The 12,756-nt window shown below is 33.5% G+C and overlaps 1 protein-coding gene across 2 annotated transcripts in view; it reads left to right on the top strand.

The window, feature by feature from the left end:
- Positions 1-12,756, top strand: part of LOC123704897 — a 490,404-nt gene that overhangs the window by 54,930 nt on the left and 422,718 nt on the right. Inside the window, exon 1 of one of the 2 annotated variants that reach the window (XM_045653392.1) lies at positions 4,767-4,831. The exons of the other annotated variant lie outside the window; for it this stretch is intronic. Coding sequence (XP_045509348.1) covers positions 4,780-4,831 — 52 coding nt within the window. The 5' untranslated portion in view covers positions 4,767-4,779. Of the gene's footprint in view, positions 1-4,766; positions 4,832-12,756 lie in introns of those variants that run through there. 2 annotated transcript variants of the gene reach the window in all.

Here is a 12,756-nt window from a genome sequence, read left to right as displayed (position 1 = left end):
ATCAATTTAAACGTAAAACGTTTTACTTATACACTTTTTTTAAGAGTTTTGCATCCATAGTTTTGTCCAAATTTACTCAAGATGTTTTTTTTAATTCTTCATTTTACTCAAATACGAATTACGCCAACAAATACACATAATATACTTAACTTGTGATTGAATGTCGTCATATTGTTGTCCTCTGCAATCTGGAAAATATAAAATAATATACCAAGTTGTTTCATAATTTTAGAAAGCTAATTAAAAGGTTATAAAAGATATAATATAAAAACCTATGACAAATATCCGTAAAAAGGAACACTTTTCAATTTTCTTACTGGCAGTGAGGTGCTTCACATCATGCTGAGCAAATGAGATCTGAAACTTTCTGTATTAATCCAAAACTACCACCTCCTCCTTTATCCAGGCTTGGGACTGGCTGCGATGAGGTAGAATAAAATAATCTGATAAAATTTATTCTATTCACCCTCAAACACAGGCGGAGTTACCTAACTACTTTCTAACTACTCAATATACACTAATTACTACTATTATACTTAACTATAAAAGAAAAAAAAAATTGTAAGGTGTGTTATGAATGACACGTGTTTAAGTTATGCGTTATGCGTGTAATAAAATAAAATTAAATAAATATAACCATGATTCTATCAAAAATACATACGTATACACGTAAATAAAATGTATGAATAAAATATCTACATCAATAATTTACACGATCTAAATTAATTTACTCTAGTTTACTCTAGTAGTCTATATAAAACTAAATTTAATTGATTTTATGTACAAAAAATATAGTTTGTGTTGTGCATGTAAGTTTATGTTAAAAAAAAAACAAAATTGATTGATGTACATAGAAAATTGAAGCATAGTTAGACAATATTTAAATATTACTGTAAAATGCGCTCAGCGAATGTAAGTGTGATATTAGAAGTAATGATGTAGCCCGTTGTACTGTAAATATACGTCGGACGTGATGCAATTCATAAAAATGAAATTACAGCCTAACGAATTTAGAATAACGATGGATCATGAAAGACAATAGCAGAAACTTAGTCCAACGGAAGGTATGAGATCCGCGGACGGTACCGGGTCGGTGTCGAGCGGAGATGCGCGCGAGCGCCCCCAGAGGTGGACACGCATTTCCACCTGTCACCGAGCCGATAAGGTCCATTCAAATCCAATTAAATTCCTATGAACCAAGCAGCTGCTATGACTTACATATCCATGACATTATTAATAGATATAAGAAAAGTTCAGTCAATTTTATAAATTACTGTCACCGCCACCGACATAAATACTTGACAATGCGCATACAACCTTTAAACCAATAACAAACCTACACATTCGCTCTCGCATTTTACTTTAATACAAATAATTTGTTTCACAGTGTTTCAACTTTAACGTAGAATCAATTCGTTTTTTAATATAAGTGTCGTGATGATAAGAGTTCATAAAAAATATGCACAATGTAAACGTTGGCAACATGATTTGATTTTAATAATTGATTTTTCTGATATAGAACGGAGGTGAACAATTTCATTCCAGGAAGCCGAGTGTGTAATGCTTGCAAGTGTAACTCGTCAATCTACCAATTAATTGCAAAGTGAATAGTGTAATGCGTGGTGGGAAATCCCTAAAGTAACTGTGGAATGACGACGTTATTCACGAAAGGTTTACCGTCTATTAATTTTTCCCTATGTACAAGAAGCATTAAATCGTTCCTATCCCGTACGCGACCTAATGCCACGTACAACTGGCCGTGACTGAAGACATCCGATCTTAAATCAATGCCAACCCTATTAATGGTTTGGCCTTGACTCTTGTGAATGGTCATTGCATAACACACCTGAAGGGGAAACTGCAATCGACACATTTCTATTGGACTATTGTGATCAATGGGGGCTTTAAACATGATTCGCGGTATAAAAAACATTTCGGCTATTCCCGGTTTGCGAACTGTTATCAATCGAGGTGAAGCCGCGACGATTATGACTTTTGTACCGTTAACTAAATGATCAGAAAAACTAAGGTTACGAATTATTATGCAAATGCATCCTACTTTTAATGTGAGATCGTGTTCTGGTATACCTTTAGGGTGCATACTATTCAACACGTCCACGCCTAAATACAATTCGTCAGTGTCATCCGTAGCCGTTTTATCTACTGAATAGAAATGTAAAAGGTCGCCTGGCAAACGATCTAATACAGTCCTATTTATTTCCCTAATATTTGAATTGTGAGTGGAAAGAATGGCCCTACCTATACAAACTTCTGGCTCGTTTTCTAAAAGGAAATCCGAAAAAACAAAATTAATTAACTCATCTAAATCAGTAGTAAATGATAAAAGTGAAAGGTCTATTAAATTTTGACAAGATCTGCCGACCTTTACCGAATGTAAAGGCAAATTGTTAGAACCTATTTGAAGCAAAAAATCGGAAAATACACTATCTTCACTACACCTCTGAGGTGTAGTTAGAGAAAACGTCTTTAAACTCTGCCATAAGGGCGATGATTTTACAGAGGCATTAAATATGTCTGAATGACACTTGGCGTTGGTAACTACGGGTGGAATCTGACGAAAGTCTCCGGCAAAGATGATAACCTTTCCCCCGAAACTTTTATTTGACTTTGTCAAGTCTTGCAAAGACCTATCTAACAAATGGATGAGGTACTTGTGTACCATCGGCGCTTCGTCGTAAATAATTAAATCGGAGTGTAGTATTAGTTCAGCTCTCTGGGTTCCGTTTGTTACAAACCAATACCCTAAATCGTCAATAGCGCTCAACGGATACCGAAACATACTGTGCGCAGTCATACCGCCGTCATAGTTCTGCGCGGCAATACCTGAACTCGCAGTGCACAAAACTACACCGTTGAGTACGCCCCTCACGTACGCTGCTATCGTATTTAAAAGCAACGTTTTACCAGTGCCTGCCGGACCGTCTATATAAATAGCACTTTCGTTACTATTTCGAAAACTATCATCAATGAGCAAATTTTGCACATATTCGAACACTTGCAGCTGGTCATGAGACAGCTTGGGTGTCCAAATATCTACAAATTCGCGTAACCCGTCTGCATCGTGTAGAGCCTTCTCACGGCCTAATTCGGTAGTGTCATCGTGCGCGTCAGGCAAACCTTGCTCTAACCAACACGTACCATGTTTACGCAATAGACGGTCAATTTGAACCAAGGCCTGGGTGTACGCTCTATCCGGATCGTTATCTACGCGGTTAAGGATGTCTTCAGCTAGTTCATTTTTAAATTTTTCCCACAGTGTCGCTACTGCTACCCCGTTAACAGCCAATAATACGAAAAAGTTACGGAGGCGTGGTCCGGTCAAAAAACATGAAGCTTCCTGCATAGCTATCTCGTATTCGGCTTCATCGTTGGCGATCCCAACGGCTTTAGCGGCTTCCTGGAATGTGCTACAATTTGGACCACCCAAGTTATAAAGATCCCTGTAACTACGGCAGGGGTGTAAAGCTAACAGTAATCTTAAATAAAATTGTTCACCTCTGTTGGGCGCGACCCAAAATAAACGCGTCACTATTTCTCCCCTCTGTCTTTTTGTCAAAAATTTTCCGTTATTCATTTCGTAAATGATTGTATTTTTTGTTGAGGGGCGGCTGGAGTGAACTATGTACCTCTCGTAAAAATCTAAATATGTTAACCTATCAAATTCATCACCGAGAGGACGATTAAAATACGTGATGAGATCCGAATCTGAATTTTGAACTGCACGTTCTTCATTTCCCGCCTTAAAAAAAATTGACTGATGATTTTCTAAATGAACATCTAACATCTTAACAGTGGGCTCACGTCCCGTGACGTCAAACTCAAAAACTCTCCAAGCAGCCTCACCAGAACCGATGTATCGTTTTGTGACGTACTGTTCTATTTCGTTATTTTTGTGTTCATCTGGAACAATGGCGACTCTAGCCTCGTCTGGACCTTTTGTCATATATTTGAAAAGATATTTAATTACAGTTCGAGTGGACACTGATTCTAAATTTAAATGACAATCGTACCTAAGGAGAAGAGCAGCGTTGTACGGTACTATCCACAAATCACTAATTTCTACATCCCTCCCTCTGTATTTAATGGTGGCTATATTTTTACTGTTACGCTTTAAATTTATAAACCCTTTATCATTACAATGCGTGACCTCTGTCTCTGGTTTTGGGAAATAGCTTGTACATTTTTTTTTTTCACTATCCCAACATTTTAAATCTGTCCTATGCGGTGGACCGCATGGACCATGAACCATATAATCTAAAACGGCTTTCCTCAATTTTCCATCAACTTCTGAAGCGTCAGGAATATCTGCTCTAATAAATTTATCAACATCAGTACCGTGAACGGGGCCACCACCCTCGACTGCAAAACAGATATGAGCGTGTGGTAATCCCCGTTTTTGGAACTCTATTACATATAAAATATAAACAATTTTACCAAACCAAACCCCAGTGCGAAGATCCCTCAAAAGTTGTTGTAATTTAATGTTAAAAACTCTAGCACAAATTGAAGGCGTATTATGATGACCTGTTGTTGAATTTTGTATTTCAGGCCATTTGGGATTGCAAGTTAAAGTTAAAAGAAAAGATGGCAATCCTAATCTGTTAACTACTGCCATAGCATCCATATACTTTTGCTTCATATATCTAGGCCCCCCCGTGTAACTACTCGGCAAATAAACTCTACCAGGCACAACCCCACCCTCTCCTCGAATAGTCTCATCTACACTGATCTGTTGTAAAACTGACTCTACTTCTCTTAATGGAGCGGAACGGAGAGCATTATCCGTGTTACCTTTTTGGATGTTATACAGGTAACGAAGTCTTTCTTCTAAAATCCTACATTGCATATCAACTAACCACTCTTCGGACAAACGATTAAAATCGTTGAAACGGGGTTCGCTCAGAAGGAGGCATCTAACGTATTTGTTTTGGGTTAGTTTTGCTCCATTATTGTCCGTTTTGTTAGGAAACCATCCAGGGTTACCGTGCGGATACAATAATGGATATTGAAAAGTTTCATATAAGGGGTGCATTATATCTACTGTGTGAGGCTTTTTGTCGCCAATCTTCCAGATGGCAATGGCGCGCGGAATATAGCGCTCCTGCTCATTGCTTATAATGGCAGCAATCTCGTTGCCCAGAGGCATATCACCGAGAATGTTGCCATGTGTGCGTCGTGTGGTGTGTTCAAAAATGAGGTGTGCGTGGTCGGATGGTTCTTGGCTCAGCCGCTTGAAGCACTCTATATAAGGGTTATGACTATGCAAGAAATTTGTAATGGACCGAATGACTGTTAAATCTAGATTTAAACTTGAAGCGAGGCTCTCTCGCTCACTGTTATCATAAATATAAAGTCCAGCCGGGTTAGTAGTTTCTGAGTACGCAAGATCGAAAACTCTGTGATAAACCCTCCCTTGAATTTTTAAAAATGATACCCCCGTTGTTGGATGTTGAAATCCGTGTGAAACACCTAACGCACTAAAAGCAAATAAATTATTATAAGCCCTAGGTTTATTCAAAAAAGAAGGAAAGCTATAAAATGGTTCATTTAAAGGCGGGAAATTTTGAACGTTATAAGCGCCAGCCCCACAACACCACTTGATACGATTCTTTTCCTCAAAGAACAATCTAGCATTACAGTGCCTACACAAAAACGCTTCCCTATCTAATAACGAAATGTTTTTAAAACTATACAATTTGACGACAGTTAAGCCGTCGCCACTCTTTGTACCTATTAAATTGTTGGAATTCCGTAATTCCACGTCTAGATTTCGATTGATTTTATTGTACTTATCTACCGCTTGCCTATTAACCTCTGGATTATTTTGACTAAACTTCTGACTGGCCTGCCTATGAACCTCTGGATTGCTCTCGTTATATTTTTGAACTGCCTGCCTATGAATCTCGGGATTATTCTTACTATATCTTTCAACTGCTCGTTTATTGATCTCGGGATTACTCTCATTATATTTTTTAACTGCCTGCCTATTAACCTCGGGATGTTTTTTATTATATTTTGTAACCGCCTTTATATGAGCATCCGCGTCTATCGATCGCCTACCTGGTCGTCCCCTTTTACGTCCTACCTCTACTGAATTTATTGATGAACTATCATCCGAATCTAAGTTGATATTGTTTTGTTTGTGTGCTTTAGAATTATTTTTTTTAGCCGGTCTACCACGTTTCCTACCTACATTACTAACGTCGGATAATTTTTTGATGCAGACAACGGGTGCGAGTGTTGTTAATTTAGGGTCGCGAATATTTTTTAGTAAAATTATTGGTTTTAGGGAATTTAATTTAGGGTCATATTTTGGGGGTATACTTTTATTAACTAAAACTACTGGCTTTAAAATAGATAATTTAGGGTCGTCTACACTAACTAATTGGTCGTCTACACTAACTAATTGGTCGTCTACACTAACTAATTGGTCGTCTACACTAACTAATTCGTCGTCTACACTAACTAATTCGTCGTCTACACTAACTAATTGGCAGTCTACACTAACTAATCGGTTGTCTACACTAACTAATTGGTCATCTACACTAACCCTAGAACACTAACCTTATTTTTCGACGTTTAATACTAACCTTCGTCGTTTCGTCTACGCTGTTTATTGGAGGGGATTTAGGGGTTTAATTAAAAAAATATATTTGTAGTTATGTTTTTATTTTAAGGACAAGATATTAATCTACATATAAAAATATTAAAATATTTATTTTAACATAGTTTTAATTCAAACAGTCATCAAAATGAGATCACAGTTTACACGATTTATGAACATTCTTAAATTTTTTGAAAAATTCCGTACATATAATATATACCTCTAAATTGCTCGAAATAAACTATTAATTACAAAAATAATATCTGGAAAATTAATTAAAAATATAATTTTGATAATAGCTTAGGATCTAAAACATTTGTGACACACATCAAGTTTGTGTTCCCCACACAACGATTTATGCACTTTGTGCACCTATTTTTAGGTCTACCTTTGCTTTACGGAGGGACATATAGCATATATGTTTATTTTAGTTTGCTATGGAGGCACATCAGCAGCATTACTTTGCTCAGTCTCATTTATAACTTTCACATTATTTCTTCCTGGCATGTTTAAAATTTATGTAATTGAGTCCCACAGAGTATCAGTAATGTCACCAATAATTATACCTGAAAAACATTGAAGAGGATCTAAAATATCTTGAAAAAAGCGTACATGACCACGTGCTATGTATCTATGTTCTTTGAAGGTCTTCTGCTTTGTGACCTTGACTGTTGTGATGACCATAATATGTGTTTGTCTCTCCCAAGAAGAATGGTACGCGATGGTCTTGTAATCGCTAGGGTCAGCTGAAGTGCTCTTCTTCATTTCTCATAGGTGTCTCGTCTTCAATAGAACGTGGGGAGATGTATTACTACTTGCCTCATAATTTTGATCTGGAAATTGCTCTTTATTTACAGTAGAAACTTCATCATCACCCTCCGTTTCATGCTTCTTCAGCCTCAATGTGGTCTTCAGGCTCTCTCGTAGATGAATCTTCCTTATCGCTTTCAACTTCTAAAACTAACATATGAATCGTATCTAAAAAATAAAATAATAGGCACCATTATAAAAGATAAAATAACGTAATTATAACTTAACTAAATAGTACGAAAAGTTACGTTAATACTAACCTTCGTCGATGTGACGAGCCATGGTTGCTGGAACAGCGCGTGTGGACCTTCCACGCACAAAGCACTACCGTCCATCGCAAGCGCAACGGGTTGGTTGAGATTAGCTGAAGTCTGAAAATCATATGGTCGCGCGCGTAAAAGTTACAGCGATTTTTTTGGTGACGCGTCGTCGAATCGACGAAGGGTAGTAATCTAGGGCTAACTAATTCATTAATAATATTTACACTATGAAAATTATTTAAAATAATTTTATGAATTTGATATTGACTACCAAATGACGGATTCCAAAACAAAAATTTTGCAAGAGTATCTAAATTGTTGCACTGAAAGAGACGTGCGGCTCCTACCGAATGTGGGTTATGTACGTACTTATTATTCGCGTCTACGTTATGGCTATTAAAAATAAAATACTTATTATTTGACCTCCAAAAAGATATCGTATTATTAGCGCCGGTGAAAAGGTAGCTATGTGTGGAGTCGTTGTGTGTAGTGTGAAATATTTTATTTTTTAGGATTAATTTTAATTGTAAAGTGTAAGTGGCTATGTCGCCGTCACATGTGGGAAACAGCCCGTTGTCGATCCAACTATCGTTGTCTGCCATCGGTTTAATTTTAGCCAAATAGGTCCCTACACGTATATCAGAAGGCAATTCTTCAGGGTATAAATGAGGATGATTGTGCGCAACCCCAAGTGGTCTTATTTGAATATATAACATATCACCAAATTCTAAAATAGTGTCTATATTTTCCCGAGAAAATACGGCTCTATTTAGAATAGAAGAATATACAGCCGCGCATGTTGCCATCGCGACACATTGTGCGTTGTTACCCTTAAACCGGGGATCGGCTTGATGCGTTGACCCTTTAATAATAATTTAACCGATTAAAATAATAATAAAAACAAAATGACATTTTATCAGGTCAGAAGAAACCTATTTATCTTCTTAATATATATAAATCTCGTTTCACAATGTTTGTCCTCAATGGACTCTTAAACCACTTAACCGATTATAATAAAATTCGCACACCATGTGCAGTTCAATCCAACTTGATGAATATAGAAACATATTAGGCATATATTATATTATGTTAAGCAAACTGAAATGTTCCAAACAAAGAATGCATTGTATGATTATAAAATAAAAATCAGTATGAAATAGGTATGTTAAAGAAGGTATCCGTGGTGAAATTACCATTACCTACCTTTCTAAAACTTCTTAACACAAAAATTTCGATTATATATCGGTTGAGATCCAAATTGTCTAAGGAATCGAAACTTCTCTAAAAAATATACGTAACTCGCTACGAAATACGAATAGAAAATATAGCGTCATTGTAGATAATAACTTACCCTTATTTTTTTAAAAAAATATTCGCAACAATACTGAGACGCAGCAGTGTACTATGAATTATGATATATTATTATACTCGTATAATCAAACATATCTAGAATTATTTAACATGTTAACACTATGTACTTACGCAATATGGTATACCTATTCTTTTATTAAGTCATAATATAGCTATAATTAACCGTATGAAATCAAAATCAATTCTTAATTATTACCTATCAATTATAATTATAGTACCTAGTTATAGGTACTATACGATACAACTTAAAAGTCGTTCTTCCGCCTCCAATACTATTTTAGATAAAACATTGTTTATATAAATCTTGCCTCTCCAATTATTAGGTAATCTAAGTGTAAATTAATTTCGCTACAAAATTTGAAGAATGAGATTATGAGAATAATGAATTGAAATTATTTGATTATATTTAATTATTATAAAACAATTGAAATTTAACCGAAAATTTCAATAATCCTACTAATTACGCAAATACTACTGAACCTATTACAATTAAATTTAGCACACAGAGGGTAACTTGGGTTAACACAAAGGATAAGGTTTATCCCGGAAATCCCACGGGAACGGGAACTATGCCGGTTTTTCTTTTGAAAACGCGGGCGAAGCCGCGGGCGGAAAGCTAGTTTATTTATACATATAAGCATTACATTACAAAATCAATATAATACGTTCAATTGTATTAATAGTAATTGTAAAAAGAAAATAGGTAGGTAGGTATGTATCACTATAACGTAAGTTAATACAAAACAGTACATAACATGTCAAGAGACAATATTATGATTTATAATAATCATTATTTTTACTATTTAAGGATATTAACAATTTTGAATATAATATTGAAGGAATTACCTAATATTTAATTTATTTTCATAATAAAATTAATATACCCCTTCACACAAAATGGCGATCGACGCCGACAACGGTGGCTCACGGCTCATCACGCGACATTGCCGGTCCACGATTCCCGCGCATTTTTTTTACAACGAAATAGGAAAAAATATAGTACTGACTTACCTACCTAGTAGGTACCTACTATATTTATACGTCTTGTTAAAGAAAATTACTTTATTCTGTAATCGATTAGGTACCTACATACGCAACTAAATAATGAAAAATGTTTAATACTACTTGACAACGGCAATTACGTATTAGGATGATAAGCGTTAGATAGGTAAGTTAATTATTATTTAGGTAATTTCATAAAAAATCTTTGAATAATTATAAGAAATATCTACTTACACTTATTTGGAACATTTCAATTTGCACAAAAAAAATATATAAGTAAACCTGATTGATTACCTAACAGAGCCCTATGAAAATATGTACCTAAGTATGTTAATTATTAGATCTAATAAATTGAATAAAGCTTACCGGTAGCGATACACGCCATTGCCGCTGCGTTACCGCCGTTGTTGCTAGAAGATGCTTGGAACATGTTGAGAGCACGAGGTCACGTAGAATCTCGAAGTTATTGAAAAGTTACTGAAAACGATACATGAATATTTTAAAACAAAGCATTAAACAAACGTCACTTGTTTTCATTAAAATTATCAATCATCAATTCATTAAAACCATTGAAAAAAAACAAAAGAATAAATCGTTATGAATAAGAATGAAGACTTTTTGTAATAATTACCTAAATTACCTAACTTAATTAATATATTTAATCGTTAGTTAGTTAGTATTAGTAAAATATATAAAGAAAACAAACTCAAATCATTATTCACTCAAAGTACAATATGAGAGCAATAATTATTAATGATAATATGTAAATCGACTTACCCTGCAAACAGGCGAGTTAGTAATGAAAGAGGAATGGCGCGGGCACAGAATATATACTCAGGGGAAAGCGCGGGCTTTTCGGTTTTATTCATAATTTCTAATAAAACCACCGGAAGTACAAATCCAGTCGCGACATGTTGCAAACATTACGAAAAAGTGGGAATAGACAATTTCTCAGTTTTGTAATTTTTTCATAATTAAAAATATACAATATTAATAAATATTTTGTGATTACGTAGGTATTTTGAATATCGCATAAGTTTAATATATACAAAGAAAAAATAATTTCAAAACATCTGTATAATATTAATATGTAACCGTTAGTTAATCTTTGTATACCTAAATATAATTCATACCTATTTTATTTTTTTCATATTTAGAAGTTTTTTTACGAAAATATATTATATTAAAATAAATGAATCCTAATAATATTTTTTTTTTTAATAAATAGGTAGTTACTAATGTTAAATTATTACAATTATTATTCTAATAATAAAGAAGACTGTGTCTATAGTCTATACCTAAAATAAATATCGAAGTCAATTAATGCTTTTTATAAACATAATCAAGAATTCAATATTTTTATAATTATTAAATAATACTATAATATTTATGAAATTATTCTAAAGTAGACAAAAAGTGTAACGTCTTGATTAAATTGCTTAATAATTAATTTTATTCAAGTTTATTCTGATCTAAAAAAACATATCCAATGCTGCCAACATTATATATATTTTGGTCATAATAGCAATGTTTTTAATTTTAATGAACTTGGAAAAAAGTTATATATGCTCGTAATTTTTATTTCATTAAATCTGTTTTTTTTGTATGTCATTATATTTCTTTTAAAGGTTTAATTAATTAAAGTCTCTCAATTGTTATTTCCCATCAATTATATAATTTTCTAATACCTACCTATTCATATTAAAACTTGTCAAAATAATAAGTATAAATGTTAATTGTGTCAACTGTCAAATTAATAGATATGTCAACAAACAACTTTCCGAAAACAAATAAGAAAAAGGCTTCTTGTATAGAATGTAAAATATTAAGTGTTTTTTTATGCATATCAAAAATATGTTTTGCAAATTTATCACTCCAAAAGTAAAAAGATAAGAGGATAAGAAGTTTTCATGTAATTGATCTATGTACTCGTTTTACCATTATATTATTTAATTCTAATAAGACGTGTCGATACTATAACGTTTGATTCCAATAAGTAATAAAAATAAAACAACGATTAACAATGAATTAAAACGTATATTTTTGTGATGAAAGAAGATTACAATGCCAAGTGTAAAACAAGTGAAATCTAATAAGATCAGAGAGTATGAAAATGAAGAAAAACATAAGTTTAATTTACCAAACATAAAAGAAATGTTTTATGATTTGCAGATGCTCACATTTTAAGTACATTTATTGAAGATTCCAGAAACTTATTTGTATTATCAATATTGAATAACACAGACTGATTGACCCATTGATGGTATTATGTAGATCATTATTATAGATGAAAAAATAATAATAAAGTGTATAAATTTCAATTTGAATAAACATGATATCTCTAAAAACTTGAAGGCTATTGTTATTGTACATTTTATACTTCTTAGTTCTTACTATACTTAATATAAAGGAAAACATACCTAATAAGTAAAAGCCATTTACATTAATTTAAACAACATTGTTTGCTATAAGAAAAAGTAACTGTTTTTTTTTTTTTTTAATAATTTATTCATAACCATGGATACAAGTCCTTCAGTCGCAATCTTAAAGTTATATACATTTCAATATAAAAAGTAACTGAGTCTAGCAATGTGGCCATACTCTTTATCAATTTCAATTCACCAAACATCATAAAAATGTATCTATCCAAAAAATATCTTTCAAGAACAAAGTTACTCGGGATCCCTA

Source organism: Colias croceus, chromosome W (assembly GCF_905220415.1).
Source record: "Colias croceus chromosome W, ilColCroc2.1".
NCBI lineage: Eukaryota > Metazoa > Arthropoda > Insecta > Lepidoptera > Pieridae > Colias > Colias croceus.
Note: the sequence above shows the minus strand (reverse complement) of the source record. Positions and strands in the feature narration are given on the sequence as shown.